The sequence below is a fragment of the Martes martes genome (genome assembly GCF_963455335.1).
Source record: "Martes martes genome assembly, chromosome: 1".
Taxonomy (NCBI): Eukaryota; Metazoa; Chordata; class Mammalia; order Carnivora; family Mustelidae; genus Martes; species Martes martes.
The window spans coordinates 191,569,320-191,595,108 of NC_137888.1; the positions used below are offsets into that span (position 1 = coordinate 191,569,320).

The 25,789-nt window shown below is 39.1% G+C and overlaps 2 protein-coding genes across 3 annotated transcripts in view; one reads left to right on the forward strand and one right to left on the reverse strand.

Moving 5' to 3' along the window:
* The first annotated feature begins 476 nt into the window (after positions 1–476).
* On the forward strand, positions 477–25,765 carry ASB14 (ankyrin repeat and SOCS box containing 14). 2 transcript variants are annotated; one of them, XM_080803042.1, is made up of 8 exons: positions 493–602; positions 698–856; positions 3,509–3,754; positions 6,372–6,543; positions 7,013–7,556; positions 14,769–14,922; positions 15,713–15,913; positions 24,152–25,765. In XM_080803042.1, the coding sequence occupies exons 3-7, from the start codon at positions 3,532–3,534 to the stop codon at positions 15,889–15,891; spliced, it is 1,272 nt and encodes a 423-aa protein (XP_080659168.1). In that variant the 5' UTR covers positions 493–602; positions 698–856; positions 3,509–3,531; the 3' UTR covers positions 15,892–15,913; positions 24,152–25,765. The 2 variants fall into 2 exon arrangements, with proteins under 2 accessions (XP_080659167.1, XP_080659168.1); XM_080803041.1 differs by lacking the exon at positions 24,152–25,765 and having other exon boundaries at positions 477–602; positions 15,713–17,890.
* APPL1 (adaptor protein, phosphotyrosine interacting with PH domain and leucine zipper 1) overlaps positions 23,559–25,789 on the reverse strand; it is a 35,281-nt gene continuing 33,050 nt past the window's right edge. Inside the window, exons 21-22 of the mRNA XM_080803023.1 lie at positions 25,255–25,344; positions 23,559–24,229 (exon numbers count right to left, since the gene is read on the reverse strand). Coding sequence (XP_080659149.1) covers positions 24,083–24,229; positions 25,255–25,344 — 237 coding nt within the window. The 3' untranslated portion in view covers positions 23,559–24,082. The remainder of the gene's footprint in view (positions 24,230–25,254; positions 25,345–25,789) is intronic.

A 25,789-nucleotide genomic window follows, 5' to 3' on the forward strand; every position in this document is an offset into this window, starting at 1 on the left:
ACAAGAAGATAATTGAAACAATAGAGGCAGTTAAGTACTCTTCCTATTCTATCCTCTCCAATTCCTGGTACGGTGTGAGGCTGACACGGGCGGCACTCCCGGCCAATTCACGAAGCCTCAAAGCATGTTCTCCCAGATGCTCCACCCTGCGGGGCCCACCGCTGATTCTCCAGAGCCTGTGAGAAAATACCACAGCACAACTTAGCAAAGCGCTGCTGAGCTCCTGGGCAGACTGAGCTGTTTGTATATGACAGCCCAAGGGGGCGGCCCAGGCCCCAGGGGATAGGGAACACTGGGCGGAAGGCCTTACTGCTTCTTAGTCTCCTGCCCTTCTAAGTGTCTCTCACCAGGCTGGGGCTGGAACTCTGTCGGCTTATGCAGTAACCTCGAGGGTGGAATTCAGAAGCAGCACCGGCTGCCTCGGGTGTTTGTGCCAAATGTGAATCTGTTCCCCTTTGACTTGTTAATAGGTAAGGAAGATGCATTGTCACACTTGACCAAGCACCATTCTGCTTTTGATGAAGCAGACGGGATAGGTTGGCTTCCTCTGCACAGGGCTGCAGTGCAGTTAAATAAGAACATTTTGCAAATAACCCTGAAAGGTAAACTCCCTTTGTAACTCTTCCTGATGCTTCTGAGAAATGATGTAAACCTTATTTTGTATGTTCACCTGTGTGGTGTAATGGATTTATTTCAGCTTCAAAACCCAGCGTGTGGGAGCAAACCACCCACAATGGTGAAACGCCACTTTTTTTGGCTGTCAGCACTTGCCTCTTAGAAAATGCCCATTTTCTTCTTCTCAATGGCTGCAATCCGAATGCCAAGAATTCCGAAGGCAATTCTCCTCTTCTTACAGGTAAATTAATACCTTGTCTCTGGAAAACAGTCTGTGATTCTGAGTGTCCTCCATGCCCACAGGTTTCAAAGTCAAAAAAATTTTTTAAGTTTTTATTTTAATTCCATTTAATATACAGTGCTATATTAGTTTTAGCTGAACAATACAGTGATTCAACACCTCCATACATCACCCGGTGCTCATACAACAAGCGCCCTCCTTAATCCCCATCACCTGTGCAATTCATGCCCCCCTCCCCCTACTCCCCCCACCCCGCTGTAACCATCTGTGTGTTCTCTATAGTGAAGAATCCGTTTCTTCATTTGCCTCTTTCTCTCTCCTTCCCCCCAACTTTGCTCATTTTGTTTCTTAAATTCCACGTATGTATGAAATCATATGGTACTTGTCTTTCCCTGATTTCACTTAGCATAGTTCTCCCTAGCTCCATCCACATCCTTGCAAATGGAAAGGCAGCTTTTCATGCATGGTTGCAGGGCTGGCATTCTGGTCCCAGCTGACCAGACGTGGGTTCCTGACCCTCAGGATGATTTCTGTAGACTGGCCCACAGGGTGGCTCGAGGCAAACTCCATGCCGATCAGCTGATCATCCTCACGGTGCCTTCACCAGTGACTTCAGGGTAAGAAACACAAGAGGTGAGCCAAGTAGGAAGAGGCAGTCGATGGCAGATTGAATACCAATGGCTGATTTTGCACCCTCTTGAGTCTTCACTAAAATTATAGTAGAGAAATTGTTTTAAAGAGGTAAGATACAAAAGAGAGAGAAGAACAGGAGAGGAGACAACAGCAACATAGTTTGTTAAAACCTGGAGAGCAGGTGGATGAATAGTCAGTGACAAGAAAGCCGAATCTTAACTTGCTCTTGGGGAAAGTGATACAGTTATATCAAAAGGCCCGGAAGTTGTTGGTGATAATTACCTCCTGGAGCCCCGGTGAAGGATGGGCAGCTAACCTAGCAGGACTGCTGGAACACTATTAAGGAACAAGTAGCCAGAGCTACAGATCCCTGCTTCCACCTCACTTGAATTCTGGAGGTTTTTTCTCTGGGTGGTTTAAACAGAGGCTCTCCAGAGTGGGGAGATACTTGGCAATGGTGGGGGCACCAGATTGAAAACACTGGAAAAATTAAGTAAACATAGGCTGAGACCTCCTAGCCCTTTCTTCCACCAGGATTCTAGAAAGCTGGCAGCCAGAACTCTACCCTTCAAGAGGAGGCTTCTCTGGGGAATTTGATATACCCAAAAAGAAAGAATTAAAGAAATTATAATTGAGGGCTCCTGGGCAGATCAACACACAGGAACACAGCCCAAGAGCCACTCCCAATGTTTAGGATCCCCAGTCAACATTTTAGCCCCCAACTCTCCAATCACAAGCAGACTGATAAGGATTATCTGAGCCAAATCTTGGAGATAAGCAACTTGGAGGAGACAGACTAGGGAAAGTAAAATGTAGGGGGAAATTATGATGAAGTTAGAGAAATTAGTGAAAGGTAATGAAATAACAGGACATTCCAAAAGAACAAAACAACAAAAATGCTCTTGAAAATTAAAAATGGGAGGAGAAGTATAAAACTCAAAACAAATGCTGGGAGATAAAATTTAGGAAAACTTCCAGAAGATAAGAAATGAAAATAGGAAAGCTGAACATGGAACAAGATGCGGGTCTTGATCCCCAGACCCTGAGATCACAACCTGAGCCGAAACCAGGAGTCAGTCAATTAACCAACTGTGCCACCCAGGTGCCCTGGGAAATGGATACATTGTTTTAGAATCTTGAGGGACTAGAAGATTATCATCCAAATGTGAATGAATGGTAACAGCATAAATGCAGAAAAGCCAGTTAGAAAAATTTTTTTTAAATATTTTATTCATTTATTTGACAGAGAGCGATGACAAGTAGGCAGAGAGGGGAAGCAGGCTCCCTGCTGAGCAGAGAGCCCGATGCGGGGCTCAATCCCAGGACCCCGAGATCATGACCCAAGACAAAGGCAGAGGCTTAACCCCCTGAGCCACCCAGGTGTCCCTAGAAGATTTTAACAAAACATGTAATTAAAAATAATTTCCTGGGACATCTGGGTCACTCAGTAGGTTAAGCAATGACTCTTGATTTCAGCTCAGGTCATGATCTTGGGATCATGAGATTGAGCCCCAAGTCAGGCTATGTGCTGAGCATGGAGCCTGCTTGGGACTCTCTCCCTCTCTCTCTGCCCCTCTGTTCATGCACATGCTCCCTCTCCCTAAAAAAGTAAAAAATAATTTCCTAATTATTGCTGGTTTTTGTTTTTTTTTTTTTTCATTTAAAGCACTTAAAAACATTTCTAGCACTGTATTGGGTACTTAAGTTCCCATTTTCTTGAGGGAAGAAATGATAAATGAAAATTATATATATTTATGTTTATTAGTCACATGAACAGGCAATAATTGTTCATGGCTTACAGAAAACCCCATAGATTATCGATTACAGAAAACCCCATAGATTATTAATATTATTGGATATAAGCCTCATTTTACAATCTATTTCCTAAACATGAAATGCTTGCACATGGGAGTAGGTGGGAAGAGCTCCTTATGAAGCCTGAGCGACACTGGGCTAATAAGATACTCTGGCCATAATTTCCTGGTGAACATGATGCCTGTTTCACTTCTAATTTCCCAGCTGTCCTACACAACTCCTATGAGATGGCCGCCTTGCTCATCAGCTATGGGGCAGACGTGAATCTGCGTTGTACCAACGAGAGGACAGCTCTCCACGAAGCAGCCAAACTGGGCAGGCAGGACATAGTGAAGCTGATGTTGGTTTCAGGGGCACACCCTGACCCACAGAGCTCCTATGGATTCACTCCTCTCGCTCTTGCTGCCCAAAGTGGACACACTGAAATCATGGAAATGTTACTGCAGAAAGGCAAGATTTTCTATACGGTCAGCACACCCTCAAGGGGTAACATGATGCAAGTGTCAACAAGATGCAAGTGTCCTCCTTTTCATGGAGAGCTTCGGCATAAAAAAAGTTAACATTTTATTTAAGCCTAACATAAATACTTGATGAAAGCATGTGTTAATATTGGCTACTAAAAAGCCTAAAATAGAGATTGAATATCTGCCCTGCGATGTGAAGTAATTTCAGTAAGATTACTAGGATGCAGGTTACTCTTTTACATAATGTTCCCCAACCATGCTGGGGTTTTTTGCTTAATTTTTTATGTGTTGTCCTTTTCTAGGGTCACAGACCCCATATCACCCCCTACATGTTGTCTCTGCTAAGCTAAGTCACCGGCAGTCCAGTGTGTTATCAGATGTTTCTGTTGTTAGGAATTGTTTCCTGGTGGCTTCTCTCTGGGTCCCAGTTCTCTCTCCAGTAATAACCACAACTGAGATAAGGGGAAGGCAACTTAGATTTATTGAGTACTTTCTAAGTATGAGCTGTTAAGCTACCTATGGTGCTTCATATGACCTTCTAAAACCCTATGAAGTAGGCACTGTCCTCATTCTACACTTAAGGAACAGGACTAGGGATGATACCAGTTGGAGGACTTCCCTTTATATACACCTTCCCCTGCTGCCAATTCTGAGATCCTAGTTAAACTGGCAGAGACCTTGACTCAGAAAACTTTGGCATTTGTTGTCTTTGAGGAGACCCCATTGGCGAAGCAATGTAGGATTAAGAGCTTTTTGCCAAAGATGCAAATCTTTACCAAGATTCAATAAAGTCCCAATATTAGATTTACCTTCTTTACTCTCCTCCCTGTTTGTGTGCAGAAGCCTTATTTCTTTCTTTAACAATATATGGTCCTGCTCTCCAATATTCTAGACTACAGGGGCTCTTGTTTTTAAGAACAACTTTCTGCTTTTTTAGACTTACCTGAAACTCTCCCATCATATAGGGGAAGCTGTTGTAGTTTTTGATCAGTGACCATAAGACATTGTAAGTAAGATGTTTTAAATGAGCAATATCAGAGATGTCTAAAGTCATGTAAACACCGGATCCTTCATCTACGCAAAAAGGAGCCATCTTTTGTGTATATCACTGATTAAAATAAAAAGAGGAGAGGCACCAGATTTTAAATCCTTAACTCTTTTTTTTTTTAAGATTTTATTTATTTATAAGTCAGAGAGAGAGCGAGCGAGCACAGGCAGACAGAGTGGCAGGCAGAGGCAGAGGGCGAAGCAGGCTCCCTGCGGAGCAAGGAGCCCAATGCAGGACTCGATCCCAGGTTGCTGGGATCATGACCTGAGCTGAAGGCAGCCACCTAACCAACTGAGCCACCCAGGCGTCCCTAAATCCTTAACTCTTAAAAGAAACTAGCATCAGTTGACCTCAGTGAGGTATTTCCCTGAAGTAACTCCCTTATGAAGTAATTTGCACAAAGCAACACAGCGAGGAAATGGCAGAGCCGAGACTGGAACCCACATCTGTCTCATTCTGAGTCCCAGTACTTTACCACCCTGCATTACTAGGGTGGCAACATGGCATCATGGAAACGGGCCCTGGGTCTGGCCCACCTGCTTGTGAATCCTGACTACCTTGCTTACCAGCTGTGCATCTCTGGGGAAGTCACTTAACTTCCACGAACCTCAGTTTTTTCATCTTTAAAATGGAAATACTGGCATCTACTTATTAGGGTTGATGTGAAGTTTAGAAATGATGCACATAAAGGAACCTGTCCATAGTGAGCACTCTTTCCATGGAGGCTTATTAGACCTTTCTTCATGCATTCTAGGAATGGGGTTCTTGGCAGCCACCATGTTCTGATGACTATGGAGTCTCTTCTAATTTAAAGCCACGACCTCTGTGAATGTGCCCAGGAGGATTCTCCCCTTGCTCTTTGTCCATTCAAAGGCTACTCTTTCTTCAAAACCCATTTTACTGAGAGGCCTTCTGCAACTGACCCAAAACATCTTTCTCCTTCCTTCACCATCCAATTCCCCCTCAAAGTCTGGGACTGAGAACTTTTAGAGGACATTTTGCCTGCTTGTACTCTTACCATCCACACCATCACGTGACACTCGGCGTCCTATGGGCACTACAATGTATCCTTTTAACTGTAAGTCCCCAACTTAAACTACAAACAACTACGCTATGAACAGCCCGCCACAGAACAAATGTCATTTTCCACCGTGACATCAACAGATGGCCTGGTGCTACCATCCAACAGGGTTGGGGTACCATCCTATATATAAGTATGGGGTAAGTGGGCTTTTATGGGTGGGTCTGGAAATAAAATCACCCTTTATAAAATTACTTCTCCTGGAATTTTCAAGTTCCAAATACACACATTATAAAATTCCTCTGAAAGCCAACCTACTCATAAGTTAGAGACTGTTTGTACCACTTCTTCCTTCCCCAACTACATTATAAACTGGCTGAGAGCAGGAGGTACATTTTTTATTTCTTTGATTCATAGTCCTTTGCTAAAGTGGCTCCTTTCTAACTGCTTTCTGGTTGTGCTGATATATTCAGAATGCATAAGCAATACAGTGGAAAAAGACTTTTTGCACAACAAGACTCTTTTTCCTTTTAGGAGCTAATGCTCTTGGTCAGGCCTCGGACTCTTCTTCCATCTTACTTGAAGCTGCTAGTGGAGGAAATCCAGACTCGGTGACTCTTCTACTAGAGCATGGAGCTGATGCCAACATCCCTAAGAATTCAGGCCACCTGCCCATTCATGTGGCAGCTGACAGAGGCCACTTGTTGTAAGTTCAATTACGTTACTGCTGATAGAAATAGTAAGAGCTATAGGGGGAGGGAGGTTCCGGAGAAGCTTCTGGGAACCTTGTATTACTTCATCTCTGATCCTGTAATTCCAACATCCCTTTTAAAGGTAGGAAACTCTCAATCAGTGAGAAAGTGGTGAAGACAGGTATCCTCTGTAGCCACAAAAGGGACATAAAACTACTTTATTATCAGGTCCTTGGGCAATATGGGGAACCCCAGGTTTCAGTGACTAGAGTAATTCTGAGTTTTATATAGAGACAGTAGTTTCATTTAACTTTACTAAGTTTCTGAGCTTTGGGCTGCAGGGATTATGCACTTTTTGGCTGGGGGGTCCTAATGTCACCTGATACTAATACCATCCGGTACTAGTATAAAACCATTGTAAACAGGTTAATGCTGCATCTTAATGAAAAAATTTTTTAAATGCACTTTGAAATTCTTTCTCAGAGCCCTAAAGATTTTGGTTCCAGTGACGGATCTTGCCGCCATTAAGCGGAGTGGCATCAGTCCCGTGCACTGCGCCGCAGCAGGAGCACACCCCGAATGCCTGGAACTCCTCATCCAGGAGGGATTTGATGTAAATTTCATGCTGGATCAGAGAATTCGCAAACACTATGATGACCACAGGAAGTCAGCTTTGTATTTTGCTGTATCAAATGGTGACCTCTCTTCAGTTAAGCTGCTTCTGAGTGCTGGAGCTCTGCCTAATCAAGACCCAGTTAACTGCCTCCAGATAGCCCTGCGGATGGGCAACTATGAGCTGATAAGTCTGCTGCTCCGGCATGGGGCCAATGTCAATTATTTCTGCAGAGTCAACCCTTTACATTTCCCATCAGCACTGCAGTACACACTGAAAGATGAAGTCATGCTCAGGATGCTACTGAATTACGGGTATGACACAGAGCGATGCTTTGATTGTCCTCATGGAGATAAAATTCATCCTTGCTATACTTTTGAAGGCTGGACATCTACAGTTATCAAAGATACTATGGTAAGTGTACAACTTATATAGTCATTATTGGTGGCCCTGAACTACAGTAACAGATAAGGCTCTATCTGTTCTCTCCAGAAGCTCATAGTTGAAAAGATTTCCATATGATAAATACATGTAAAGGGGACATGATAGTAGATGTAAAAGGTACAGAAACCATTCAGAGGGAAAAGTGATTTAACTTTACCTGAGGGAATTTCACAAATGAAGTAGCATAGCATCTGAGTAATGTTTTAAAGAATGAATGCAGTATAATAAACTAATTACACTTTTTTTTTTTTTGAAGTGGTGAGTAACCTAGCTAAAATGTTCCTGGGGTATGAAATCCAAACCCCTCTGTTCTTCACGCTCTCTTTTAGCTCTAAAATTTGATTATATAGGTCTCTTTGGTCACCTTTTTTTAAAATATATTTATTTATTTGAGAGAGAGAGCACAGGGTGAGGGGCAGAGAGAGAAGCAGACTCCCCACTGAGCTGGGAGACCAACATGGAGCTTAGTCCCAGGGCCCTGAGATCATGACGTGAGCCGAAAGCTGATGCTCAACTGACTGAGCCACCTAGGCACCCCTCTCGTTGTGGGTTTGATTTGTATTTCCCTGATGTTAAGTGATGTTGAGCATTTTTTCATGTGTCTGTTGGCCAAATGGATGTTGTCTTTGGAGAAATGTCTGTTCATGTCTTCTGCCTATTTCTTGCTTGGATTATTTGTTTTTAGGGTGTTGAGTTTGATCAGTTCTTTATAGATTTTGGATTCTAGTCCTTTATCTGATAAGACATTTGCAAATATCTTCTTCTGTTCTGTAGGTTTTTTGGTTTTGTCAACTGTTTACTTTGCTGTGAAAAAGCTTATTATCTTGATGAAGTCCCAATTGGTTCATTTTTGCCTTTCTTTCCCTTGCCATTAGACATGTGTCTAGCAAGAACTTGCTGTGGCCAAGTTCACAGAGGTTGCTACCTGTGTTCTCTAGGATTTTCATGGCTTCTTGTCTTACATTTAGGTCTTTCATCCATTTGAGTCTATTTTTGTGGTCCAGTTTCATTCTTCTGCATGTGGCTGTCCAATTTTCCCAGCACCATTTGTCGAAAAGATTGTCTTTTTTCCATTGGATATTCTTTCCTGCTTTGTCAAAGATTAGCTGACCACAGAGCTGAGGGCCCATTTCTGGGTTCTCTATTCTGTTCCATTGATCTCTGTGTCTATTTTTGTGCCAGTACCATTCTGTCTTGATGATTACAGTTTTGTAATAGAGCCCAAAGTCTGGAATTGTGATGCCACCAACTTTAGTTTTCTTTTTCTACGTTGCTTTTGCTATTTGGGGTCTTTTCTGGTTCCATATAAATTTTAGGATTATTTGTTCCAGCTCTGTGAAAAAAGTTGATGGTATTTTGATAGGGATTGCTTTGAATATATATATTGCTCTAGGTAGCATAGACATTTTAACAAATATTTGTTCTTCTAAGCCATGAGCATGGAGTGTTTTTCCATTTCCTTGTGTATTCCTCGGTTTCTTTCATGAGTATTCTATAATTTTCTGAGCACAGATCCTTTGCCTCTTTGGTTAGGTTTATTCCTAGGTATCTTATGGTTTTGGTGTGATTATAAATGGGATTGACTCCTTAATTTCTCTTTCTTCTGTCTCACTGTTAGTATATAGGAATGCAACTGATTTCTCTGCATTGATTTTTATATGCTAAATTCCTGTATGAGTTCTAGGAATTTGGGGTGGAGTCTTTTAGGTTTTCCACGTAGAGTATCATATCATCTGCAAAGAGTGAGAGTTTGACTTCTTCTTTGCCAATTCAGATGCCTTTTGTTTCTTCTTGTCTGATTGCTGAGGCTAGGACTTCGAGTACTATGTTGAATAACAGTGGTGACAGTGGACATCCCTGCCATGTTCCTGACCTTAGGGAGAAAGCTCTGTTTTTCTCCACTGAGAATGATATTCACTGTGGGCTTTTCGTAAATGGCTTTTATGATATTGAGTTATGTTCCCTCTATCCCTGCACTGTGAAGAGTTTTAATCAAGAAAGGATGTTGTACTTTGTCAAATGCTTTTTCTGCATCTATTGAGATACATGATTCTTGTGCCTTCTTTTACTAACAGAGTGTATCACATTGATTTGCAGATGTTGAACCACCCTTGCAGCCCAGGAATAAATCCCACTTGGTCATAGTGAATAATTCTTTTAATGAATTTTTGGATCCTATTGGCTAGTATCTTGGTGAGAATTTTTGCATCCATGTTCATCAGGGGTATTGGTCTGTAATTCTCCTTTGTGGTGGGGTCTTTGTCTGGTTTTGGGATCAAGGTAATGCTGCTGTCATAGAAAGAGTTAGGATGTTATCCTTCCTTTTTTTTTTTTTTTTTTTAATCGGTTTCAGGAGAATAGATATTAATTCTTCTTTAATTTTTGGTAGAATTCCCCCTGGGAAGCCATCTGCCCTGGGATCTGGTTTGTTGGGAGATTTTTGATTACTGCTTCAATTTCCTTGCTTGATATGGGTCTTTTTTTTTTTTTTTTTGTAAGATTTTATTTATTTGACAGACAGAGATCACAGGTAGGCAGAGAGGCAGGCAGAGAGAGAGGAGGAAGCAGGCTCCCCGCCGAGCAGAGAGCCCGATGCGGGGCTCGATCCCAGGACCCTGGGATCATGACCTGAGCCGAAGGCAGAGGCTTTAACCCACTGAGCCACCCAGGCGCCCCTTGATATGGGTCTTTTTTGGGTTTTCTATTTCTTCCTGTTTCAGTTTTGGTAGCTTATATGTCTCTAGGAATGCATCGATTTTTTCCAGATTGCCTAATTTGATGGCATAAAATTGCTCATGATATGTTCTTATCATTATATTTCTTCAGTGTTGGACATGATCTCTCCTCTTTCATTTATGATTCTATTTATTTGGGTCTCTCCTCTTTTCTTTTTGATAACTCTGTCCAGAGGTTTGTCAACCTTATTAATTCTTTCAAGGAAGCAGCTCCTAGTTTTGTTGATCTGCTCTACTGTTCTTTTGGCTTCTATTTCATTGATTTCTGCTCTAATCTTTTTTTTTTTTTTAAGATTTTATTTATTTATTTGACAGAGATCACAATCAGACAGAGAGGCAGGCGGGGGGCGGGGGGAAGTAGTCAGGCTCCCTGCCAAGCAGACAGCCTGATGCAGGGCTCAATACCAGGACCCTGGGATCATGACCCGAGCTGAAGGCAGAGATTTAACCCACTGAGCCACCCAGGCACCCCGATTTCTGCTCTAATCTTTATGAATTATCTTCTCCTGCTGGGTTTAGGCTTTATATGCTGTTCTATGTCCAGTTCCTTTAGGTGTAGGATTAGTTTATATATTAGAGAACTTTCTTGTTTCTTTTTTTCTTTTAAGATTTTATGTATTTATTTGACAGAAAGAGACACAGTGAGAGAGGGAACAAAAGCAGGGAGAGTGGGAGAGGGAGAAGCAGGCTTCCTGCCAAACAGGGAGCCCGATGTGGGGCTTGATCCCAGGACCCTGGGATCATGACCTGAGCCAAAGGCAGATGCTCAAAAACTGAGCCACCCAGGTGCTGCATCCTTTCTTGTTTCTTGAGAAAGGTTTGCATTGCTATATACTTCTCTCTTAGGACCACCTTTGCTGCATCCCAAAGGTTTTGAACAGTTGTTTTCATTTTCATTTGTTTCCATGAATTTTTTTAAATTCTTAATTTCCTGGTTGACCCATTTATTCTTTAGTAGTATGCTCTTTAGTCTCTATGTATTTGAATTCTTTTTTTTTTTTAATGCCTTTTTTTTACTTAGTTTCCAGAGAGAGAGAGAGCATGCATACATAAGTGCACAAGCAGGGGGAATGGCAGGCAGAAGGAAAAGCAGGCTTCTCACTGAGCAAGGAATCATGACCTGAGCCTATGGCAGATGCTTAACTGACTGAACCACCCAGGCGTCCCTGTATTTGAGTTCTTTCCAAATTCCATCTTGTGATTGAGTTCCAGTTCCAAAGCACTGTGGTCCAAAAATATGCAGGGAATAATCCCAATCTTTTGGTACTAGTTGAGACCTGATTTGTGACCCAGTGTGTGATCTATTCTGGAGAATGTTCCATGTGCCCTCAAGAATATGTATTCTGTTGCTTTAGGATGGAATGCTCTGAATATATCTGTGAAGTCCATCTGGTCCAGTGTGTCATTCAAAGTTCTTGTTTCCTTGTTCATCTTCTGCTTAGATGATCTGTTCACTGCAGTGAGTGAGGTGTTAAAGTCCCCTGATATTACTGTATTATTATCAATGTGTTTAATTTTGTTATTAATTGGCTGCTCTCATGTTAGAAGCATAAATATTTACAATTGTCAGATCTTGTTTGATAGACCCTTTAATTATGATATAGTGTCCTTCCTCATCTCTTATTACAGTTCAAAGGTTTAAAACCTAATTTATCGGATAAAAGGATTGCTATCCCAAGTTTCTTTTGATGTCCATTAGCATGATCAATGGTTTTCCACACCCTCACTTTCAATCTGGAGGTGTCTTTGGGTCTAAAATGAGTCTCCTGCAGACAGCATATCAATGGGCCTTGCTTTTTTATCCAATCTGATACCCTGTTTCTTTTGATTGGGGGCATTTAGCCCATTTACATTTGGGGTAACTATTGAAAGATGAATGTAGTGCTGTTGTATTACTCATAAAGTCTCTGTTTCTGTATCTTGTCCTTGTTCCTTTCTGGTCTATGTTACTTTTGGGCTCTCTTTTCACTTAAAGGATCCTGTTTAATATTCCTTGCAGGGCAAGTTGAGTGATCACAAATTCTTTTAGTTTAAAAGAATTTTAGTTTCTGTTTGTCCTGGAAGCTTTTTATCTCTCCTATTTTGAATGACATCTAATCTGAGTATTCTTGTATTCTTGGCTGCATATTTTTCTCCTTCAGCACCCTGAATATATCATGCCAGTCCTTACTGGCCTGCCAAGTCTGTGGCTAGGTTTGCTGTCAGTCTAATGTTTGTAGCCTTGTAGGTTACAGGCCTCTTGTTCTGAGCTGCTTTCAGGATTTTCTCTTTATCTCCGAGATTTGCAAGTTTCACTCTTATATTTCGGGGTGTTGACCGATTTTTACTGATTTTGAGGAGTGTGTTCTCTGTGCGTCCTGGACTTGAATGCCTGTTTCCTTCCCCGGATTAGGAAAGTTCTCTGCTATAATTTGCTCCAGTATACCTTCTGTACCCTCCACCCTCTTCTTCAAGAATCCCAATTATTTTAATATTGTTTTGCTTTATGGTATCACTTATCTCTCAAATTCTCCCCCTTGTGATCCAATAGTTGTTTATCTTTTTCTCAGCTTCTTTATTCTCCATCATTTTGTCCTCTATATCACTAATTCTCTCTTCTGTCTCATTTATCCTAGCAGTTAGAGCCTCCATTTTTTATTGCATCTTATTAATAGCATTTTGATGATGACTTGATTAGATTTTAGTTCTTTTATTTCTCCAAAAAGGGATTCTCTGGTATCTTCTATGCTTTTTTTCAAGCCCAGCTAGTATTCTTATAGTCGTTTTTCTCAAGTCTAGTTCCAACATCTTACTTCTGTCCATACTGATTAGGATCCTGGTAGTCAGTACTGCCTCTTGTTTTTTGTGGGTTTTTTTGAGGTGAGTTTTTCTGTCTTGTCATTCTTGCAGAAAGTGGTCACTTTTCTATTTGTAGAGTTGCTGTTCTTAGATCTCTGGTTGAGTTCACAGGTGTTCAGAATTATTTGATAGTTGTCTAATTGAATTCTTGGGACCAGTCAAAACTAAGGTCCCCTACTCCTCCACCATCTTGGACTCAACCACCTACTTCTTCTTGAGACATTTTCCTCCTGGCTTTCATCACACCAGTCTCCTATTTCCCCCCACCTGGTCACTTCTATTTCCCCCAACTAGAGCACACCCCCAGCTTTTCAGAAAAGCTGCCACTTTTCAGGTTTCAAGTGTTATCTCCTCAAAGAGGCCCTTCTTTTCCTGTCCACCTTATCTAAGGTAGTTGTCATCCATGATTTTATTATGCTGCCCATTTCTTTTATAGCACTTACCACTTTCTGAAATTATCTTTTTAACATTTTTTGATTATGTGTCTCCTCCACAAATACATCAGTATAAGCTCCTGCTCACCACTTTCCTCAGCATAGAGATCTGTGCTTAGTACATAGTAGATGCACTAGAAGTACCTGAGTTCATATTAAAATCAAAACAAAACTAAAACAGTGAAATGGAGAAAGCACTTTGAATGAATTCTGAAAAGTTAAAGGCAACATATTGTTTTTATATTGTATTGTTTTTAGGTTATAATTAATGTAGGAGATGGCATTTAGGTATATATCATATTGATTATTTCCTGACTTTTTGCTTTGTATTATTTTGACTTCTTACATGGGCACCTTGCTAGAAGTGTATAAATTACCTACAGAGAGAAACTATCTGAACCTTCAGGCATGAGGAATAAATAGGTGATGAATGAGAGAAAACCCAAAATGAGAATGGCTTTAATAAGATGGCTCATTCCCTGCTCATAAAAGTAAAGGCCAGAGATCAACAGCCTCCTAACTGGACAGCTCCATGATCAGAAGAGAAATTGCATCCACACTCCAGCCAGCCAGGAGGCAGGCAGGAAGCAGTAGCACACACCTTACTCTTCTTTAAGTGCATTCTGGGGGTTGCTCACACTTCCACTCTCATCTCACTGGCTAGAATTTAGGTGGCCATGTCTAGGTGCAAGGAAGCTGGAAAGATCATCTTTATTCCAGATAGCCATGAGGCCAACCAAAAGGGACAACAGGTATTAGGTAACTATCTCTTTCACACCCTGGTTACATCTTACATAGGTCAGAAAATACAGTAGTAAATATTTTTCCAACTCTTAGAGCTAAGAAATAATTTCCTTGGGGCGCCTGGGTGGCTCAGTCAGTTAGGCAGCCAACTCTTGATTTCAGCGCAGGTCATGATCAAGATCAGGTCCTGGGATCAAGCCCCACATCAAACTCTGTGCTCAGTGGGGATTCTGCTTAAGGATTCTCTCTCTCTCTCCCCCTCTGCCTACCCCCCCCAAGAATAAATAAATCTTAAAAAATAATTTCCTTGTTCAATGCCTTAGTTTATAAATGAGGGACTTGAGACCTTGGTTCCTGTGAGTTTAGTGCTCTAAACCCCATTGATACTTAAGTTTTTCATTTACTTTCATAGCTCCAATTTTCTTCCTCAGTTTTGTGAAGTAATAACATTGTCATGGCTGCAACATCTCTCTGGGAAGGTTGTTCGAGTGATGCTTGATTATGTTGATCAAGTTCGAATCTGTTCAAAGTTGAAAGCTGTGCTCCAAAAACAGGGGCTCTGGTCAGAAATCCATTTTATCTTGAGTAAGTATCCTTCTTTCTTGTAGAAGATTCTTCCAAAAATACCACTTGGTATTTACATTCTTATTTGCTTTGTAGAACATTCTTTTCTACAGGAGCTTAAAAGCTTTCCCTAAACCAAGGAAAATACTAAAAGCTTTCCCTAAACCAAGGAAAATACTATTCCTATCTAGAAAGTTACTATTTATAACTTAATTTGTACTTATTACCATTTCCCAGTAGATAAACTCTGTTAGGTAATCACATATTATATGGTAGGTAACACCTTTCCCCTAATCGTATAGAACATTGTAGATATGTAGTTATGTAGATACGACTTAGAAGCTATGAGATGGCAATGAAAACAGGGATGAGAAAAAGTAAAATCGAAGCCTGAAGAGAATATCAACTCACCCTTCAGAGCACATTCTTTCACAGTAGCACATCAGTCAAGAGGAATTTCTTTTTATCTGGTTTCCCCACAGGGTGGTGATTTTTAGTTCTTAGCCTGACCCTGAGGGCCAGGGCAAGGCCAGGGGTGGGGAGTGGTTAGTACATGTAGATTTAAGGACTTCAGGTCCACAACTGATGCCAGTCTTTGGACTCTTAGCTTGGCGTGGTTCTGAAATCACGTCTACAGGACGGACTGCAAGGAGAAGGGAAGACTGTTTCCCCATTAACTTCTCCATTTAGACACCACAAATGTAAATTTGGGTGGCTTATGGTTAACACACATTTGCTGACTAAACCTTGAGATCACTAAAAAAATGAAGCAATTTTTTCCTTCAGATAACGTGTGTTTCTCTCATTTTAGCAAACCCACGACCCCTCAGACATCTGTGCCGCCTGAAGATCCGACAGTGTATGGGGCGCTTACGCCTGCGCTGCCCGGTCTTCATGTCCTTCCTTCCGTTACCAAACCGTCTCAAAGCATATGTCCTTTACAAAGAATATGACCTTTATGGACAAGGGATTTTCACAGGAACCTGGTAGTCAAACCATTCTGGATGAAAAGGTATAATTCCGCAAGCTGTATTTCTTAAAGTTTGACTTGTTACATATGATTCATTATTTCTCACTTTACCTAGCAACTAAAATCTCAATGCAGCTTACATTCTTTCTTAATATTGATATTACTATTCTTTCTTAATATCCTTCGCATTGCTTCTCAGGGACCCTGAGTGGCTTAGTCAGTTAAGTGTCCAACTCTTGATCCCAGCTCAGGTCTTGATCTCAGGATCATGAGTTCAAGTCCCAACAAGGGACTTGAGTTGCTTCTCAAGAGCATTCTGAAAGGCAGCTTAAAAAACAACTCCCCCCAAATAAATTAAAAAACCAAACCCAAGCCTTAAAACTTCAATTAGCAGAAATAGATCAGTTCCCATTCTGTATTGATTTTACATTAAATGTATTAGCTACATTTCTACAGGTCCACAAAATAGATGCCACCCCTAATAATTCAAGATAACAAATTCTTTTTATAGAGAAGTACATATATAAAGTATCTTAGTAATTACACTGGGTAAAATACTGACCCGAGTACTTGACCTACAAGTTAGCTGTTCTTGTGCAAAAGTCCCAAGGCCAGCTAAGTGTCTGTTTACTTGCAGAGGCCTGCGCCAAAGTGGAGTGTTTTCGACTAACTTTCAATTGCAATGCCATCATTAATGGAAAACTTGCGGTCCTTCTTTACACAAAACCCTGGCCAAGGGTTACCATTTATTGGCTAATGTTATCACTGGAATAGAAATTAAGTGTTTTCAAGTGGCTTATGATTCTGTACTGAACCTAGTGCAGTCCTAAACACCCAAGAAGGGCTCACTAATAGAAGCAGCAATATTTACTTATTTTAATAATGCCTTATAGTTAACATACACTGTAATATTAGTTGCAGGTGTACAATATAGTCATTCAACAATTCTATACATCACTCAGTGCTCATCATAAGTGTACTCTTTAATCCCCATCACCTACTTAACCCATCTCTCCACCAGTTTGCACCAGTTTGCAATCCCAACAATGCACAAGTGTTCCTTGTCCTCCACGTCCTCACCAACACTTGTGGTTTTTTTATTTTAGCCATTGTGACAGCTGTGAGGATTATCAATATAGTTTTGATTTGCATTTCCCTGATAAATGATGTTGAGCATCTTTTTCTTCATGTGTCTGTTGGCCATCTGTATGTCTTCTTTTGAGAAATGTATGTTCATGTCTTCTGCCCATTGTTTAATTGGATTATTTGTTTCCTTGGTGTTGAGTTGTATCAGTTCTTTATCCATTTTGATACTAACCCTTTATTAGACGTGTCATTCTCAAATATCTTCTCCCATTCAGTAGGCCGCCTTTTAGTTTTGATAATTGTTCCCTTTGCTGTGCCTCTTTTTATTTTGATGTAGTCCCAATAGTTTATTTTTTTGCTTTTGTTTCCCTTGCTTCAGGAGACTTACCTAGAAAAATGTTGCTATAGTTGATGTCAGAGACTACTACGTGTGCTCTCTTTTAGGATTTGTATAGTTTCAGATCTCACATTTAGGTTCTTAAACCATTTTATTTTTGTGTATGGTGTAACAAAGTGGTCCAGTTTTCCCAGCACCACTTGCAGAAAGAGACGATCTCTTCCCCATTGTATATTCTTGCCTCTTTGTTGTCAAAGATTAATTGACCATTTAATTGTAGGTTTATTTCTGGGTTTTCTATTCTGTTCCCTTGAGCTAAGTGTCAATTTTCATGCCAGTACTATACCGTTTTGATTACTACAGCTTTGTAATGTAACTTGAAGCCTGAAATTGTGATACCTCCAGTTTTTTTCTTTTTCAAGATTGCTTTGGCTAGGGGCAGCTGGGTGGCTCAGTGGGTTAAGCCTCTGCCTTCGGCTCAGGTCATGATCTCAGGGTCCTGGAATCGAGCCCCGCATAGGGCTCTCTGCTCGGCAGGGAGCCTGCTTCCTCCTCTCTCTGCCTGCCTCTCTGCCTACTTGTGATCTCTGTCTGTCAAATAAATAAATAAAATCTTAAAAAAATTAAAAAAAAAAAAAGATTGCTTTGGCTATTTAGGGTCTTTTGTGGTTCCATACAAATTTTAGGATGGATTGATCTAGTTCCCTGAAAAATGCTCTATTTTGATACGGATTGCATTAAATCTGTAGACTGCTTTGGGGAATATAGACATTTTAACAATTTTGTTTTTCCAATCCATGAGCATGGATGTCTTTCCATTTGTTTGTGTCATCTTCAATTTCTTTCATCAATGTTTTCTAGTTTTCAGAGTACAGGTCTTTCACCTCTTTGGTTAAGTTCATTCCTAGCTATTTTGTTATTTTTGGTGCAATTGTAAGTGGAAGCGTTTTTTAAAAGTTTTTATTTAAATTCCAGTGGTTAACACAGTGTAATATTAGTTCCAGCTGTACAAAACAGTGATTCAGCCCTTCCACACATCACCTGGTACTCATCACAAGTGCCCCTCCTTCATCCCATCACCCATTTAACCCATCTCCCCAGTGACCTCCCCTCTGGTATCCACCAGTTTAGTCTCTATAGTTAAGAGTCTGTTTCTTGGTTTGCCTCTCTGTTTTAATGTCACTTTCTCTTGCTTCATTATTAGTGTATAGGACTGCAACAGAGTTCTGTACATTGATTTTATATCCTGCAACTTTACTGGCTCATTTATCAGTTCTAGCAGCTTTTTTGGTGGAAACTTTTGAGATTTCTATATACAGTAACATGCCATCTGCAATGTAGTGAAAAGTTCTACTACTTCTTTACCAATTTGGATGCCTTTTATTTCTTTTTGTTGTCTAACCACTGTGGCTAGGACTTCCAATACTGTGTCGAATAAAAGTGGGGAAAGAGGACATCTTTGTCTTGTTCCTGACCTTAGGGGGACAGCTTTTGGTCTTTCCCCATTGAGCATGATGTTCACTATGGTGTTTTTGTATATACGGCCTTTGTTATGTTGAGGTGTGTTCCCTCTAGACCTACTTTGTTGAGGGTTTTTATCATGAATAGTTGTACTTTGTCAACATCGGCATCTATTAAGATGAAATGGTTTTTATCCTGTTATTAATGTGACATATCATTTTGATAGATTTGTGAGTATCAAACCATCCCTGCATCCTGGGAATAAATCCCAGATTGTGGTGAATGATTTTTTTAATGTATTGTTGGACTCTGTTTGCTAGTATTTTATTGATTTCTGCATCTATGTTCATCAGCGATATTGGCCTGTAGTTCACTTTTTTGGTGGTGTCTTTATCTGATCTTGGTATCAGGGGGGATACTGGCCTCATAGAATGAATTTGGAAGTTTTTACCATCTCTTCTATTTTTTGGACTTTCTTGAAAAGAGTAGGTATTGATTCTGTAAAGGTTTGGTAGAATTACCTCTGAAGCCATCTGGTCCTGCACTTTTGTTTATTGGGAGTTTATTGCTGATTTATTTTCTTTACTCGTAATTGGTCTGTTCAAATTTTCTATTTCTTCCTGTTTCAGTTTTGGTAGATTATGCTTCTAAGAATTTATCTCTTCTAGGTTATCCAATTTATCAGCGTCTAATTTTTCACAATATTCTCTTACAATTATATTTCTGTGGTGTTATTTCTCTTTATTTTGGATCTTTTTTAATGAGTCTGGCTAGAGGTTTATCAATTTTGTTGATCTTTTCAATGAACCAGCTCCTGGTTTCACTGATCTATTTTTTTGTTTCTAAATCACTTATTTCTGCTCTAATCTTTATTTCCTTCCTTCTGCTGGTTTGGGGTTTTATTTGTTCTTTACCTAGTTCTTTAGATGTAAGGTTGTTTTTTTGAGATTTTTCTTGCTTCTTGATGCAGGCCTATGTTGTTATAAACTTCCCTCTTAGAACCGTGATACCAGTTGCAGAATGTTGGTTAAATTTTTATTTCTGTATGTTCTATGCTGCAGGTAAGTACAGGTTTCTATACGTGGAAAGAAACTGAGGAGACATCTATTCAGCCACCCCAGTGTAACAATTAGATGGCATATCAGGAAAAATAGAGTGGTAGATAGGATGATGTAGGTCCATTTTCACCACAGCCCCAGTCACCATAGCCTTGTAGTTTAGTGTTAGTATACTTTTTTAGCATAATATAGTACATCTTAGGGAAACTGAAGTTATAGGATTTCTTTCTGATGTGGGGATTCATAGCTATACAGACTAATTCAGTAAGTACAGACTTAAAATTACTTTTAATACAATTTTCACATTAAAAACTTGCAAAATTTGCTGGCATGAATAATTTTTATTTTTCTAACCAAATTGTGGTGTCTGTTTATAAGTGAGTAGTGGATTATAGATATGTCAATATACAAAATATTTAGGATATACATGCACTTAGATAAATTACATAATTCTATAGTTTCATTCACTCCCTGGACCTTCTAAAAGTGTATATATTTTATAAAAACAAATTAGAACAGAAATTCCCAGTAGATGAAAAGAACTTGGTGTTACAGGAAAATATAAAGAGCACATGGGACAAATATGTATTAGTATTAAAATTACAGGCCAAGCCCACTTAAGCTGGTGTACACAATAACCTGCCCCTTTAAATTATTTCTTTAAATAGGGCCAACCATAGCAAGTATATATTGTCTGTGACATGTCTAGGGTAATTATCAAGAAGTCGATTTTTCTAAAAGAAAAAAAAAAAGTCACTAGTGATGAACTTGTATTCCCAGTTTTTAGCTGTTATGGAATTGCAGTGGGGCTAGATGTGTAATTATAAGGGTCATAACATATCAAGAAAAAGTCCATTTGTTTCACAAGCATTTGGAATTACTTGGAGAAATAAAATTCAAAGTATATATCAAATACTTCATACAAAAAAGACTATACAAAAATCATGGACTTTATTATACAATAAAAATCTCCTAAAAGCATATATCCTCAAGCCTTGTCAGAGAATACCTACTTTGACAAAATGAAAAAAATAAGCTCTCCACCCCACATGTATACCACCATTACATAAAGTTGAGTTCTTCAATTCTAAAGGGAAATGTAGCATGATTTTTAATTGTATATATGCATGATTAATAGTATCAGTGAGATAAGAACCAATTCACTTAACATTACAAAATCACCAAATATACAAAGCAGTTTTGCACATTAGTTATAACTTAATCCCAGTTCTCGTATTAGCTGAAGTAAATTACATGAGTATAGCCACAAGAGACTAGTTAAAAAGTGTAGTATAGTTCCAGTTTCAAATCTTTGTGTTATTAATGCAGAAGAACAAAATTCATGGAAGAAGAGTTAGCCAAAGTTGCTTAAAATAAAATGAAAGACTTGCTTGCTATAATCAGTGTGTATGAATATTTAAAGTACAATTTGAATGCCAGGAGGTTGTTACCAAAACCAATGTTAATATTTTCATTTTATTAATTCAGGTAGCAGAAGGTTTTGCAATACACAGGATCTTAGGGTCTGTCAGCATTTATAAGATTCAAATCTTTGTAGTTACTACACATAACTCAATATTAACTCAAATGCCTTTACCACACAAGACTGTATGCTACGTAGAATGTTATGCATACCCTACTACCCTTTACCCAAGCATAACAGTAACAATTTTACCATGCCTAGAGCCTGAGAATTCTTTGGAAATTAAACTAATCATTATAGAAATGACAAAAACTAGACTGGCTTTGGGGACTCTGTTCAGTCCCTTGTTGGCAAGTTTTAAAAATTTTAAAGGGAGTAGCAATAATTTATTTCCTATCTATTCATTACCATTGTTACAAAAGTAGTTTTCCTATAGGTAGCAGAGTGCATAGTTGAATTAGGTAGACTTTCTTTTCTTTTAAAGAATCAATTTTGTTAATTTCTAAAACCATCAAGTGTAAGTTTGAATCTGAGAAGGCGATCCCAAATTCTAATTCAATTACCACCAAAGCATCCAAGAGCCAGAAGGGATATCAAAGGGTAACAAACCAAGATCAGCTTTAACATTATGCAGAAACCCATGGGCAGCCTTCTTCAAACAAAACGGTGAGTTTTTTTTAAGTTGATGCTTAAATATCTGCAGTATGGAATATTTTGTATAGTTCTATAGCAATGGACCAAAAGTTGAAATATCTAAAATTGTTAATTCCACACACAACTTCTATTTGGTGTTGGAATGTTCTTTGGTCTGATCTGTGGAAATGGGTGTGTTATTGTAGAAATTCCTATCAAAACATGACTTAAAAGGAACTACAGGTCTGTCTGTCCAGCATCCCTAAGTCTGCCAGTGTCTTTAACTCTAGCCTTCATTCTGACCCCTAGTACTGACAAAGGGCAGCACCTGGCTCCCAGGCACAGCACCAGCCTAGGAAAACTGCCACCTAAAGCTGTCCGCCTTCATTGCAGGGTGACAAGTTTCATCTGGACTAAGTGAGGTGACAACTTCATAGCATAAACAAAAGACTTTATGAAACAGAGAGCTTATTAATTCTCAAAAAGGTCTTAAAAGCAGGACATACCATGACTAATCAAGTGACCACAGAAATTTCAACTTCTACCAAAGGAATGACACACCAACTCTTGTGAAAGCATTCTCTCTAGAAAGCACAAAATCAACTTTCTTCAAAAAGTATTCCATAAATTTCTACTTTGTTACTATATGTTTTGGTAACATAAGGCTTCAAAATAACAATTATCAAGTAATCATTATTCCTGTTTGGCACATGGATACAAAGAATATCATTATCCTAATTTTCCCCTTCCACAGAAAACTGTATGTACAGTGTCAAACAGCCACACTGTATTGTGAGAGCTAAAATAGACGCTGTCACTAATTCAGACCTAAGAAAAGACTGTATCAAAGAACAAAGGGCTTTTCCCTTGTATAATTAGTCTTGAAGTGGCTAATCTCTGAAAATTTTAGATGTATGACTATGTATTTTATTCAGTATATTTGCTTCTATATAGTTTTACATGTGAAACAATTCTATCAGCAATGTTAAAAAAAATCAAGTTTTGTCATGGCAGTAGGGAAATGATCCTTCCTTGGTCACTCTTAAACCAAACATTCAATTTCCTTTCAATCTTTCATGGAATTAGACCTTTTACTCATTTGAGAGTACAAGTATTTACAATAATTAGTGCAAATTATTCTATTCTCATATACTAGTTATTTGCCTTTGTGGATATAAAGTGGTGATCAGTATTTTATCAAAACATGGAATTATGAAAATACTGTGCATATCAGTCTGAAATTTAAAAGATTACATTTTCTAAACTAAACTCTGGGCATTTTTACTTTAAGCAGGAAACAACTGTTATAGAATTTCTTTTGAAATGTCACTTGATTTTCAATAAAAATTATTTCACACAATGCAGAAAATACGATGTGTTATCCTGTAACAATATCTTTACATGTTAAGTCCTAATCTAAAATGTACTTGAACAAAAAAAATCCCTTTTAATAAATTCCAAAATCTTATTTTAACCATTACTGCTCTGCAGCAATAATTCAAGTCCCAACCTGAGAACTAAGAAGGTGACAATTAAATGCCACGGGCTGTATCAATCTTGAAGACACGTAAGCTTCTTTCCCACTGGCATCAGCTGTAATACATCAGAAATATGAGCAATCCAAGAAAGTGCCCTGAAATCACAGTACCACCTGCCACAATTTGAAACCTTAAGTCTAAAATCTTTTTTCTAATTATTTTATATAAAAGTTTTATTGCACATTTAATAATTAAAATATCTGCAAACTTGTAGAATGCTCTGTATAAAGGGTTTTGAACTGATTCAGTCAAAAGCTTCCTCACTGCCAGCAAAAATGTTCCTAATGAGAAGAGGGAGCATATCCATGAATACCTGAAGCTGAAGAATAAAAGGTTTCTTATGGTCAGAGCCAATTACAATGCAAGACAAGAAGTTCACAATTTGAAGGAAAAAAGGCTTGAGCAAGTGTAATTCCTCAGCAGTCTACTTCAAGGAGATGAACAGGTTTCTCTTTGACACATGGAATTTGATGTTACTGCATAGTATATTTTTAAGGAAAAGAAAAATTAATGCAAACCTAAGTGACCAAGGTCAATCTTATTTTAAAAAATGAAGTTAAAACAAATAATATAGTCTCCTTGATATTTCAACATAGTTGTTACCTTGTGCCATTTCACCACAGAAACTCAATAAATTCCAAGGGGGGAAATACCAACCAAAAACCAAGGATAAGTTCATGCTTCTGACTCTCTTTTCTTTCCTTCTTCTCCCAAATCACTCTCTTCTGACTGGCTACTGCTAAGGACAACAAACTGCCCCTCACTACTGGCTTGGTTTGGTCTACTGGAAGCAGCTATCAACCGACTTTGTTCTTCTAAGTCCTAGTAGAAAAGACAGAAAAGAAACTAAGTTTATTGTTTGCAATCAAATGCAAAACTGTGCATTTAAAATACATACTTGAGAGCCACTCCAATCCTTCTGTCATAAACACTTACGCACAATTCTGGCAACTTACTGAAAACAAAGACTATACGCAACCAGTATGACACCAAAGTGGGTTTTGGCACCATTTTAGAAATCCTATTAAAGCCAACACTGCCCTCTTCTCCGTTTTTATAGCCAAAAACAATATTCAGACCATTGTTCTCTCTCACAATCTACCACATAAAAGGCCCATAATAGATGACTCCACATCCCCACCCTCCCCCGTCCTACTTACTTTGCTAAATCAGTTTTCGCCCTCCCTCAGCCTAACCTAGCAAGGAAGCTTCAACTTCAGTGTCATCTTCATCACATCCTTCTTCTGTGTCCGTAAGTCCAATTCATTCCCAATTCCTGCTGATTTGTACTCATTAAGTATCCCACAAATGTCTCCTCTTTTCCAGGGCTACTGCCAATGCCACAGCCCATAACTGGGTCTTACCATCTCATGCATCACCATCTAATGCATTCTCCAGATTTTACTCTGAAACTTGCCTAACTTAAAATTATCCTGTTGGATGGACAATGATTTGACACTCCTGGTAGCATTAAGTATTTATATAAATATATATAAACTCCTGGAGACCAATAAAGATGTCAGCAATGGCAGTTAAGTCTACACACACACACACGGCCTCTCAAAAGACCCACTTTTTAGAAACAACCTCCACTGGAATATGGAAATATAAAAGCTCTGGTATGTTTGCTAAACGGCAAGTCAACTACATGTCAGGAACTATAAACATCCTCTCAGAAGACAGATGTCTTCCTTTTCTGCTGTGCTATGAACCATCTGGTTATAAAGTGGCTGAGGAAGCAGAAACAGACTTTCACTTGGAATTTCAAATCTGAAAATCACAGTTCTGAATTAAGGAAATGTCATAAACATTACACCAGAGAAGATCTAGATACTAGGACTACATACCTTCTCAATTTGTTTTTGTTTACTGAGTTCTTTCTGTTGCTTCTCTTTTACCCTCTCTATTTCTTTTTGTTTTTCTGATGCCCGACGATCCTGAAAAATAGATGAATACAACTAATGAATTAAATAATTTTATATTTTAGACTTTTCAATATTGCTTTTGTAACCTTTTCATAATTTTTATACTTCTATGGAAGCACACTAAAAATTTACATTCTATCTTAGTCACTTTTCCAAATGCTGGGTCAGCAACAGTATCTACTGATAACCTTGCACAGCAAAATCACTTTTCATTTCCTTGCTAATATGAAAGACCTTCGATTACGTTAGGTAATATTCTTAGAGGGGCACTTGGGTGGCTCAGTCGGTTAAGCATCCAACTGCTGATTTCAGTTCTGGTCATGATCTTAGGGAGGTGAGATCGAGCCCTGCACAGGACTCTGCGTGAGATTCTCTCTCTGCCTGTCCCTCTGACCCTCTCCCTGCCTCTGCACTCTACATAAATAAATCTTAGAAAAAAAAGAGAACATTCTTGGAT